At 43.7% G+C, this 12,817-nt stretch overlaps 1 protein-coding gene across 7 annotated transcripts in view; it reads right to left on the bottom strand.

The window, feature by feature from the left end:
- The window catches only part of Wdr76 (WD repeat domain 76), a 33,415-nt gene that overhangs the window by 11,863 nt on the left and 8,735 nt on the right, over positions 1-12,817 (bottom strand). For 4 of the 7 annotated variants that reach the window (XM_032904071.1, XM_032904072.1, XM_032904069.1 and 1 more), the window contains exons 3-8: positions 12,163-12,255; positions 10,005-10,060; positions 3,894-4,020; positions 2,462-2,563; positions 2,321-2,364; positions 306-459 (exon numbers count right to left, since the gene is read on the bottom strand). In XM_032904071.1, coding sequence (XP_032759962.1) covers positions 306-459; positions 2,321-2,364; positions 2,462-2,563; positions 3,894-4,020; positions 10,005-10,060; positions 12,163-12,255 — 576 coding nt within the window. Of the gene's footprint in view, positions 1-305; positions 460-2,320; positions 2,365-2,461; positions 2,564-3,893; positions 4,021-10,004; positions 10,061-12,162; positions 12,256-12,817 lie in introns of those variants that run through there. The other 3 variants (XM_032904070.1, XM_032904075.1, XM_032904074.1) reach the window with 3 other exon arrangements.

Genomic DNA, 12,817 nt, shown 5'->3' with positions numbered 1-12,817 from the left:
CAGATCCCATCGGACCCTATTTTGAACATAACTTAAAAACTCACTTTTCATGTGGTTTTCACATAGACACTTAATGTCTCCTGCCAGATAATTTATGTCCAGATGGCTAAAGATATTCAAGCTAAAAGAGCTAAAGTTATATAAAACAATTTTAAATTCTACCAGATTTCTAAAATCTAAAATCATAAAGCACAAAACTACAAATCTCAAGTAACATCTATAAATAAATGTTCTAGGCTACGTCTTTCACACATTTCCGTCAGGCAGACTTTAGATAACGTCCAAAAGGTAGTTCCCCAACTTACCAAATCCCAGAGTCCAACTTGTCCAGACTTGGACCCAGCTGCTACCAAGGTCCTCACTCCCGATGGATGGATAGCCACAGAGGAGATCGCTCCTTTGGTCACCTTACGAACAGTGGCTTCGCTGACGACCATACCACTTAAACTGGCTTTGTAGCTACGAAAACCGGTAAGTTAAAATAAAAACAACCTCCAAAAAATAACTCAAAAAAAAGAAAATATACAATCAGTAAATACTGGCAAATATCAAACTCCCAGATGACAAAAGAAAGCAAATTAATCAATTGGATTATTTTCCAATTATAAAATTAACTTTGATAATTTTAATGAGGACATCAAACCGTAGGAGGCTGCGGTTAAATCCAACGTGCTTGGCCTGGAGACACAGCTCGGCAGAGGCAGCCACAGAGCGCACGCACTCTCTACACTTGTACTGCTAGCATCGTGGACTACGAGTCCATGGAAGAGCTTCAGAGGATTTCAGGGAAATGATTCGATAGTGTTTAATAAAAGCCATAAGGATGGCCCCAGTGTTGGGCTCATTAGTCCCACGCCTGGAAATCCAACAAGTAGTCTATTATTTTTTTTTTTCTTTTTCTTTTTTTTCCGGAGCTGGGGACCGAACCCAGGGCCTTGCGCTCGCTAGGCAAGCGCTCTACTGCTGAGCTAAATCCCCAACCCCACAAGTAATCTATTATTATACATGCACTTACACATGCACACACAAAGCAAGCAGAAACTAACTCCAAACACCAAATGGGTGGAAGAAAGTGTGCTCTAGTAAATGTACAAACACCCATGAGAAAAGGCACAGTGTGAAACTATATACATTAGAACCTACACAGAACATATAGAATGTACTTAATAAACTGTGAATTCATTTGTTCAGCACTGAGTATATACCGTATGCAAAACATTAGATATCTCAACGTTAGGGCTGAGATAAGCGCTGCCTTCCTAAAGTGTCCACACAGTGTCAGGCCAGGCCTATCACTGAGAGCTATAACCTCAGCAACTTCAGAAGTGAGGGTTGCAAGGCCAAGGCCTGACCGCGTGCATGTTTTAATATTGATTTTGAACTGACAGTTTAGAATCACTTGGGAAGAAGGCCATCTAAGATCCACCTGGCCTAGGACATGTCTGTGGAGAATTATCTTGACTGAGGAGGGAAGATCCACCCACTGTGGTTTGAACTACTCCCTAAGCAAGAAATCCTGAACTGGGTAAGAGGAGAGAAAAGGTGGGGTATGATGGACAGTTCAATCTGGCCTGGACAACTTCATGGTACTTCACCTCAAACATATAAAATACGGTGCAGTGTGGGGAGAGATGGCTTAGAGGTGAAGGGCAGTTGCTACTCTCCAGAGAACCCAGGTTCACTTAGTAGCACCCACAAGGCAGGTTACAGTCAGTTTTAAGGGACTCAATGTCTTCTTCCGGCCTCTGCAAGCACCAAGCACATACAATGTCTCCTCAGGTAAATGTGGGCAAAACATTCATACACACGGTTATTTTAAATATACACAGCCAGGTGTAGTGACAAATACATTTAATCCCAGCAGATAGAGCTCTGTGAGTTCAAGGCCAGTCAGAATACACAATGAGACTGTCTCAAAAAAAAAAAAAAAAAAGTAAATAAATAAAATATATATAAAATAGGGCTGCAGACATTCAGTGGTAGAACGCTTGCCTAGTGCACTCAAGGCTTTAGCTCAATCCCTCACACTACAGAGAAAGCAAGCAAACCACTGTTAGCATAGAAACAGCAGGAGTTTTTTTTTTCACTTCTTTCAAGGTTTCCTATAATAGTACCCTACAGTAGTATTCATTATAGTTTTTATACTGCAAGCATCTCAGAAAGTATAAAACAGAGGTCAAAAGTAACAAGCTCGGGGTTGGGGATTTAGCTCAGTGGTAGAGCACTTGCCTAGCAAGCACAAGGCCCTGGGTTCGGTCCCCAGCTCTGAAAAAAAGAAAAAAAAAAAAAAAAAAAAAAATAAGCCCAGGTGTTTTAACACCTTTTAATACTAGATAGCCCCTTCTTGGTCTTCTCATTACTTGTCTACAACATTAGAAGAGCGCCAAGGGCTAAGTTAATATACACACATGAAATTTCCTCAGTAGATGACTCTAAAGTTGTAAGCCATCCCAAGTGATACCTGACTCATCTCTGCCCATGTCTTCAGAGAGGCTTTGAACAGTTCGCTGCGGTCATCTTGGTTTTCAGGAATCATTTCTAAGGGTCCAGGAGGTATCATAGGCTATCAAAAAGAAAAGGCAAAAGGTTTTTGGTCCTAGAACATAAACTGAGACGGTCTAGGGATTCAGTCCTCATTTTCACTACTTTCCTTTCACCACCAACAACTGTGGCACACCATGGGCATTCAAAATGGTTGAGCGCCAAACAGTGCATTGTGGCACTCGCCTGTAATCCCAGCACTCAGGAGGCTGAAGTGGGGATCCTGTTCAGGCCAGTCTCAGGCACACAATGATACCCTAGAAAAAAAATCTTTCGAAATTCATGCCAAGGAGGCCTGAGATGAATGTCATGTGGCAGAATCCTTGCCTGCCTAGCAGGCCTGACACAAACCTGCTACTGTGGGTTTCACCTCCGATCCCAGCACTGGGAAGGTGGAAGTGAGGTCAGAAGCTCAAGATCACCCTGAAGTATTCGGACAGCAAGGGTTCCAGTTTTTAAAGAAAATCTATGTCAAGGGATCCTCTTCTTTCATTTTATGAATGTGTGATGTATGTGCGTGTGTGTTCATGTGAATGTGGATGCACAGAAACATCACGCATGTAGAAATAGACAGCCTCTGGGGTCGTGGGTCCCACCGTCTATCTTGGTTTGAAACAGAGTCTCTCTATTGTTTGCTGCCCACCTCACTATGGAATTAAATGCACGGTGCCACACCCAGCTTTCTGTGGGTTCTGAGTACTCACATTTACACATTTTATCCACCCAGCCAGTTCCTCAGCCCAATCCTTACCAGTTTGATCATATATTACTCAGTATTAATGCTACAACTTATTAATTTCTCACTAAACCCTTCATATGAAGAACTTTATGGGTCAATTTCCTCTTTTATAACATTTTGATACCTCCTTTTCTTTTTATTCTAGGAAGGTTCTTACTGTCTACTCAGGATAGCCTAGAACTATGAAACTCAGCCCTCCTCTAACTTGTGACAATCTTCCTCCATTAGCCTCCCAAACGCTAGGATTACACATGTGACCCAACCTTTTTTTTTTTTTTTTTGGTTTTTTTTTGGAGCTGGGGACCAACCAGGGCCTTGCGCTTCCTAGGCAAAGCGCTCTACCACTGAGCTAAATCCCCAACCCCTGTACCATTTTTTTTAAGTGTGAAAACTGAAGAGTGAGTGATTTGCCCCAAACTCTGTAATTCCTGCAGAAAAACCAGACTATTACCCAGAATTAACAACTCTAAAGCCTTATTAGGCCATACAATATCCAAGTATTAAGTCAATAAAATTGAAACAAAACAAACATCCACTAGTGTAATTTCAAACGCTTCACATCACTCTTCAGAATGTGATTAAGCTAAGTGCACTTTGTTTTATTTCTTCTTACAGTCTCTTCTTCTACAAGCGTTGGCTGTGTTAGAGATGCTGGCAATGAAACTCCCAAAGGGTCTACTTTCAACAACCGCATGGACCTTCGACATCCGACTTCATTTTCTTTCTTCTTAGGCCTCTTTCTAAAGAAGTGGAGGAAACAGTCATGACTGTCTCACTGAAGAGTAAAATGCACTTAGTAACTTTTAAAATTTCTTTCAAATGTATTTTTATGTCTATATTGTGTGTGCCTATGGAAGGTGATGCGTACCGTGCTGCCTGTGGAAGGTGATGCGTACCGTGCGCGTGCCTGCTGGTGCCCAAGAGGGCCAAGGCATCCAGTCATCTGGAAGTGGAGCTACAGGTGCTAGGGAGTCACTGCTGTGGGCACTGGGAACAAGTCCAGGACACCTGAGAGGAACAATGTGTGCTCTGGACTCCTTAGCCATCTCTCCAGTCCTCATTTAGTCATTTAAAGGCATGGACATCTAAAAATGTGTACTACAGGTATAACCACACATTTTATATATAAATATACAAAGCTGCATTGGGGTGTGTGCATGTGTGTGTGCGTGTGCATGTGTGCGTGCATGTGTGGGTGGTGTGATATGTATGTGAACTACATACATACAGTGCCCACAGAGGTCAGAAGAGGGTATTAGATCTCCTAGAACTGGAATTACAGGCAGTAGTTAGCCTAGTAGTTCCCCCAGTGTAACTGCAGAGAATCGAACCTGAGTATTCTGTAGGAGTGTCAAGTGCTTAATTACTTATTTACTTAATCACTGATCTGTCTCTTGAGCAGCACTGATTTTAATGTCTCAAAATAACCTAAACTAAAAAGCTTGACCCAATGAGGTGAGAGTCATTAAACAAAGTGTGTGTGTGTGTGTGTGTGTGTGTGTGTGTGTGTGTATTAGAATAATGCCAGATGCCAGGCAGTGGCGGTGCATGTACGCCTTTAATCGAAGCCAGCACTCGGAAGGCAGAGGCAGGCAGGTCTCTGGTCTTCCAGGCCAGTCTGGTCTACACAGGGAGTTATAGACAGCCAAGGTCATACAGACACCTTATCTCAAACAAACAATGCTATGCACATTGGCTCACACTTATAACTCAGTGATGGAGAGATCAAACAGGAGGATTTCCATTAGTTAGAAACCAGAGCATGTGGGACATAGTGAGTTCCCAAACACCCTGAGATCCATTGTAGGCCCCACCCCCTTTTCCTTCTGAGTTAGGGTTTCTCTGTATAATAAGCCTGGCTTGGAACTCACTCTGTACACCAGGCTGGTCTCAAACTCACAGAGACCTGCCTGCCTCTGTTTCCCTGAGTGCTACCTGGGATTAAAGGCCTGTTCCACCTCCACCCAGCTGTGGGAGACCCTTTCTCGAGGAAAAAATAAAACAAAACAAAAAAGCTAGGCAAGAGAAACATTCCGTGGTCAAGAGTACGTGCTCACGCAGGAGGCCTGGCTCGCAACCATCCCTAACTCCAGCCCAGGGGACCCAAACCCTCTCCTGATCTTCTCAGGCACCAAGCATGCCTGTGGCACACAGACAAAACATTCAACACACAAAGTAACTGTAGGGGCCATTCCTGGTTGTCAACCTGACTGTATCTGGAGTGAACTATAATCCAGATATAGTCCAGAATTGGAAGGCTCACTTTTGATCCTGATCTTGAGGCTGGGAGATACAAGTTTCTGACCTGGATCTTGGTATGGAGACCTTGAGGCAAAGTGGCTATGAATCCCGGGAGCTTAAAGCAAAGAGATCTGAGTTCAAGGTCACCTGGGACAAAGCAAGTCCCAGACCCAGGCGTGGAGGTACACATCTTTAATCTGGGACATGCCTTCTGCTGGAGTCTTACATAAGGACATTGGAAGAAGGAAGAGTATCTCTTTTTTGCCTGCCTGCCTTGTGGGACTGAGCCACTGCTAGATCCTTGAACTTCCATTCACAGCTGCTGATGATCATTGTTGGGGAGTTGGACTACAGACCATAGGTCATCAACCAATTCTCTTATTACTATATAGAGACTACCCATAAGTTCTGTGACTCTAGAGAACCCTGACTAAGACAGTAATAAACCTAAAAACTTCGTAATTAAAACAAGAAAAAGGGGCTGGAGAGATAGCTCAGTGGTTAAGAGCACTGATTGCTCTTCCCAGAGGTCCTGCGTTCAATCAAATCCTAAGAACCACATGGTGGCTCACAACCATCTGTAATGGGATCTGATGCCCACTTCTGGTGTGTTTGATGACAGCTACAGTATACACTAACAAATACATCTTTAAAAAAAATCTTTAAAAAGTATCTAATAAAATAATATGCAACTATAAAAGATGAAATATTACAGGGTATCTCAGGGAGAAAGCCTCTGGCCCCTGGCCATCACACACACACACACACACACACACACACACACACACACACACACACACACACACAGAGTGAATCACTAAAAACATGTGGTAAACAAATAAAAGAATAAAAGAGGGGAGAGAGAAAGCTGAGAAAATTTCAAGATGCCTCTAAAATTACTTCCAAAAACTAATATATAGGGTTGGAACTGTAGCTCAGTGGTAGAGCACTTGCCTACAATACATGAAGTTCTGGATTTGATCACCAGCAATGTTTTAAAGAAAGGCACTCTCCTGTGGTCACTACTCACAGATCCCTGTACCTTTAAAATTACTGTAATAGACCTGAGCCTTACTGTAATTAGATTGGGGGTAATGAATCCCAGCTGTGTATGAGGGAGGTGTGGATCTCCCAGAAGCTGAGCTTACAGGTGTACAAATATAGTGGGCTTGTACATACATGCACTAACTAATAAGGGCTCATTCAACTTAGTCCCCAATTGGGCACCATGCCTGGGTAGGGTAAAAATGGATTAATAGATGGGATTTCTGGTTTATCTTTAGACGTGTCCAGGTTTCCCTATCATTAGGTGGGTACAGCTGGTTTAAGCAGAGTTGACCTCATGTTTTTCCTGCATGTATCAATCAGTGCCTTCGGAGTCCAGATCCCCCTGGAACCTGCCATGTGGGTGCTATGAATTGAACCATACAAGAGCCAACCTGTGCTGCTCTTAACCAGTGAGCCATCTCAGACCCTCAGCCCCCAAACCTTTAACTTTCAATAAAGTCTTGTTCTCAAACTTTGCAACAACAACAACAAAAAAAGAAAAAAAAAAAAAAAGGGGCTGGAGAGAAAAAAGTGGTTAAGAGCACTGACTGCTCTTCCAGGGGTCCTGAGTTAAAAATTCCCAGCAACCACATGGTGGCTCACAACCATCTGTAAAAAAAAAAAAAAAAAAAAAAAAGGGGGGTTGGGATTTAGCTCAGTGGTAGAGCGCTTGCCTAGCAAGCGCAAGGCCCTGGGTTCGGTCCCCAGCTCCAAAAAAAAAGAAAAAAGAAAAAGAAAAAGAAAAAAGAAAGGCACTAGCAGCACTAGCATAGGTAGTAATTTACATGCTGCTCATACAACCTGCATAAAAATCTATTTCCAGAGACCCCCACTCATCCTGAATTGCTCAGACTTCAGAATGTTCAGAACAACCGCAGGAGTGCAGCTCAGTTGGGTTCCAACCCCCCAGCAACCTCCCACGAAGGAATTTGTTTACTGTACATACAAAAACCTAACTGTTAGCAAAACATAAAAGCCTAGAGAGATAGTGAGCTTGTCAGATGCAGTTAGGTACATCCTGGAGAGAAGCAGTCAGGTCTAAAAAAGCCTCCAGAGACGAGAAAGCAAAGAATGCTAAGTTCCTGCCTATTAAGGGAAATTGCTTGGGAAAGGTCTATGACCTGAGGCAAAGTCAGCTGGGTGGGCTTGAACTATCCCACCCTAAAGGTGACTTTACTCCTACTGACCTGAGAGCACCCCCACCATGATGGTGATGTGGTTCAGCCAGCCAAGAGTGTGTGGGAGGAGCATGAGATTTATTTTATAAGCAATTGAACCTTTGATCTCTCCTCTCCTCTTCTCCTCCTCCTCTTCTTCTTCTTCTTCCTCTCTCCCTCTCTCTCCTTCTCTCCCTCCCTCTCCCTCTCTCCACCCCCCTCACTACTCCTCTCTCTCCTTCTCCCTCTCCCTGCCTCCCCTTTTCTCTTATGGAAGGAGCTCTGGTAAGAGACAGGGATTGTCTCTTTGGGCTTGCTGGAACAACAGAGAAGCAGTAGGCAGGACACCCAGAAAAGTCTTCTAGGAAAGAGAGCTAAGGAGCCCTCTAAATCTGACACAGACAGGATTGCTCCTATAAACAGATATTTTGCGTATAGCTAAGAAAATAACGTTATCTCGAAGAGCTAGCGGGTTTTTACCTCAGTTTACACCTCCACGTCTTTACTGGTATAATGACAAAAACCTGACCATTAACGGTAGAATAAACCAAGGCAGCAGGTGCTGCAGTTCCAGCACTAACAACACAGAGCCAAGAGAACCACAAATCTGAGGCCAGTCTGAGCTGCATCCTGAGATCCGGGCTAACCTAGACTACATGATGGACTCCATCTCAGAAAACAAACAAGCAGTGTTTAAAAAGCTCGATGTAGACATGTAAACCTTTAAGGGCAGAACTAGAAGGTGGAAACAGGAGGATGCCAAGAGCAAGCTGACTAGCCTAGCTCAAAAGAGAGCTTCTGGTTCAGTGAGACAGTCTCATGACAATAAGGTAGAGAATAAGGCGTCCAATGTCCCAGGGATGCATGCGTGCACACAAGCATAGCCACACGCTCACCTGTATACACCACATACACGCTGCACACATTACGCACCCCACGAGGGGGGAAGAATGAATGAATGAATCTGGGCCAGCAGAGTGACCTGTAGCCAAGGCTGGGACCCATGTGGTGGAAGGAAAATCAATTCCCACAAGTTGTTGTAGCATACACCCATAAACACAAAAAAATATGGACTGAAATTTAAAAAAAAAAAATCTAAGGGAAAAATATGAAGATGGCATCAGATGATGAGCATCACTTCCTGGTTCACAAGGTCAGGGCAGCCTGTGCTACACTGCGTTTCAAGCCAACTTAAGCTGCAGCACGAGATGCCAAAAAAAGTGAGGGAGGGCTGGGGGCACACACCTTTAATCCCAGTCCTCAGGAGGCAGAGGCAGGAGGATCTCTCTGAGTGTGAGGCTTGCCTTGAGTTCCAGGACAGACAGGTCTACACAAGACAAACCCTGTCACAAAAAATAATAATAATAATAATAATAATAATAATAATAATAATAATAATTCTTTTACAAATATAAACCTGGCTTTGCTCTAAGAGCAAGTTCCAGGACAGCCAGAGAAGCCATACCTTGAGAAAAAGAAATTTAGGATTTTATTTATTATTTTTTAAAGTATATTTGAGTTTATAATCATTACATTGTGCAGAAGTCCCCAGAGATCAGAAGAGGTGACCAAATCCCCTGGAACGAAGTTTAAGCTGCCAGGAGGGTGCAAGGAACCCAACCTAGGTCCCGTGGAAGAGCTGTTAACCACTGAACCATTGTTCCAGCCCACGACTTGTTCACTTTCTTTTTTTTTTTTTTTTTTCAAAGATTTATTCATTTATTATATATAAGTTCACTGTAGCTGTCTTCAGACACACCAGAAGAGGGCATCGGATCTCATTACAGATGGTTGTGAGCCACCATGTGGTTGCTGGGGATTGAACTCAGGACCCCTGGAAGAGTAGTTGTTGCTCTTAACCGCTGAGCCATCTCTCCAGCCCGACTTGTTCACTTTCTTTTTTTTTTTTTTTTTTTTTCCGAGCTGGGAACCCAACCCAGGGTCTTGTGGTTGCTAGGCAAGCGCTCTACCACTGAGCCAAATCCCCAACCCCGACTTGTTCACTTTCAAAGGCTCTGTTCTCTTTCTTTATTACACAAATACAACTCCCAGCTATCAACCTGATGCTCTGCCTCTCTCTATAAACACTAAGTGCCTCAGACTCAATGACTTCAGAAGAAATCACCATCTTCGCTAAATGTGCAACTAGGCACGGTGGCATACGCCCAGAATCCTAACACTTGAGAAGAAGAGAAGAAGCTTAAGGCTAGAGTCCTGTCTCAAACTTAAAACCCTCAGCAAAATTTCACCTCTAGCCAATACGAGCCTCTTTGTTTTACCTCTTTGATTCAGGTGGCTGGTTCTTCTTTATCATTCCACGGAGCCTTGCAGCTGACTGAAAAGCACACAAAATACACGCACACATAAACATGCTACCATGTAGCTACGCTGTTCATGGATTAAATTATAAAGTATCTGCTACTCTATCTAGGTATATCTAGGAAATATAGTTTTAAGATGTGATACTTATTCCTAGTAGATAAATACATCATCAATAATAAAAGCAAGTATACACCGCCATCTAACGCCCTGGCAGTCTGGAACCGGAGCCAAGCTGCTTTCCAGTTTGCAGGATTAAATACACAGACTACCACGGGGCTAGTAGTGTGGCTCCGTAGCACAGCGCCTGCCTAGCGTGCATAGGAGTGCCTGTACTCAAAACGCTACAAAAGAGAAATTGAAAAACCTCGTAAGTGAAGTGAGGTGGCTCACACTTACCTACAGTCCCAACATTTAGGAGGCTGAAGACAACTGAGGAAGTTCAAGGCCAGCCTGGCTATCTAGGCTGTCTCAAAAACAAAACAGCCATGAGCTGGCTTCATCTATGAAAACAACTGCTGCCCAGCCTGACCACCTGGATTCAAGCTCCAGGACCCACATGGGGCAGGACCAAAGTTGACCTTTGACCTCCACACATATGCCATACCATGCATTTGTCTTTCTCAAAAATAAATGTAGTTAGAAAAATAAATGTAAGAGTCAGGCATGGTGACGTGAGCCTTTAATCCTAGCACTCAGGAGGCAGAGGCGGGCTGATCTCTGAGGTGAGGGCCAATCTGGTCTACAGAGCAAGTTCCAGGGCAGCCTGGGCTACACAGAGAAACCCCATCTCAAAAAACAAAATAAACCTAAGTGGATGACTCCTGAGGAAAACACCTGAGATTGACCTTATCTATGATTGACCTTTGGCCTCCAAATGTACACACACCAAAAAATAAAAAAAAGAAAAAGAAAGATTCAATTAAACACGGTAATTAAAAACATGGATCAGGCTGCATGGGAAGCATTGCTTACAAGAGGAGCTCACCTAGCACATACAAGGCCCCAGCAGGCATGTGATCCAGCACAGCCAAAGACAAAAGTGCATAAATCAGAACAAGATTCCTTAGATTCATCCTACACAACCTTCTTTCCAATAAGTAAATATCGAATCCCACCGGGAACCCATTGGCTAATGAACGTTCTGAAGTGGTTTGTAATCTCCCTTTGCTGTTCTTGATTTTTGACATAGGGTTTCATGTACCCCAGGCTGGCCTCAAACTTACTCTGTAGCTCAAGGGTGACCTTGAAACACTATTGTGCAGCCTCCACTTAAGCTCAGGGAGGAAGGACAGCATGGAACACCCACCAGCAGGCTCACCAGTGTCTAAAGCAGGGCCTACAAAGAAAACCGAGCAGCTGGGCGCCATGGCGCAGGCTTTAACCCAGCATGGCGGGAGGCGGAGACAGACACGCCACTTAAGTTCAAACCCAGCCTGGTCCCTGCAGTGAGTTCCAAAGGACGAGGACAATGACCACAAACCACCTTAGGTCACACACCACTTGAGTGTTGCCTTCCCTCTTGTGGGAGCCGTATTGGATTTGGGCCTGGTTGCTTTGTCACTGTGTGGCCTTAGTCTTAGATTGTAGGATCAAAAGCCTCTCCCTGTAATTTACGGCACAAGAAGTTTGCATTCATGGAATGTTTTCAGCTGGAACAAGACCCTTCTGGGTCTCCAGCAAGATTTGACCCCTGCTGAGCCCTGCCCTTACAGTTGGAAGCCTTTTGTTCCCAACTGGCAGTCTGGACAGGTACTTCTCACCTGAGTCAGAATTAGGCTGGCCTTCCTGGTTATTTCCCTAATTTATTCAGGCGACATAGTCGGTCCTTTGTTACCGAAGTCTCAGCCAGGGTTCCCCACTGTGCTTGGCAGATACCTGCTAAGTGCTGTACTTTGGATATATAGTTTGGTCAATAAAGAAACCAGAGGCTCTCTTCCTCTTCTGGCTTGACACGAATAACCTGTGTGTGTTTCTTTCATCCCACAGGCTTTCGCCCGATTCTTGGTACCTTGGTACCGTGTCGGTGCAGGCGCCGACACCCTCAAGACACTGTGGAAGATTATCATTTAATTATCATTTTATTACCTTAGCTTTGATTACAAACTTCATACATACCTCAGCTAACTGAAGGGAAGCAAAAAAGTTTGCGTTTTCTCTGATGTTCTTCATTCTCTTCCTCTCATAAGGTGACAATCCTGAAAAATCATCCTAGAAAATACACACACACCCCAAAAAAATCTGTCACTTCACTCATTAATAGGAAGAACCAGGTACTCATTCTCTACCCAGATACTTCCTTTCAACCTGCACACAGACTCTAACTTCTTATTGTCTGAACAAACAGCCCAGCCTTTGCTGGACTGGATAACAAGAGAATCTGAACGTGGGGTAACTGCGTGGTTTTCCACTTAAAAAGGAAGTAATCTGCCTGACATGGTGGCATACACCAAGTGGTCCCTGCACTTGGGAGGCAGAAGTGGACATATCTCTGAATCTGGTCTACATTGTGAGTTCTAGGACATCCAGGGTTCTGTGTTTCAAGAAAAAAAAATATACTGGGATCCAAATGCCATGCATTATAGCTAGCTATTTCCTAACAGCCAAGAGTTATTTAGAATAATAATATTAATATTAATAATAATCTTCCATTAAACACAAGCAATCAATGAACACATGTGTGGATGGTTCACGCCTGCAAATCCCAGCACTGGGATGACAAAGGCAGGATTCCTGGGGCTCGATCTTTAAATCTCACATCTTTATATTTATT

Source organism: Rattus rattus, chromosome 5 (assembly GCF_011064425.1).
Source record: "Rattus rattus isolate New Zealand chromosome 5, Rrattus_CSIRO_v1, whole genome shotgun sequence".
Taxonomy (NCBI): domain Eukaryota; kingdom Metazoa; phylum Chordata; class Mammalia; order Rodentia; family Muridae; genus Rattus; species Rattus rattus.
This window is presented reverse-complemented; position numbering and strand designations above follow the sequence as displayed.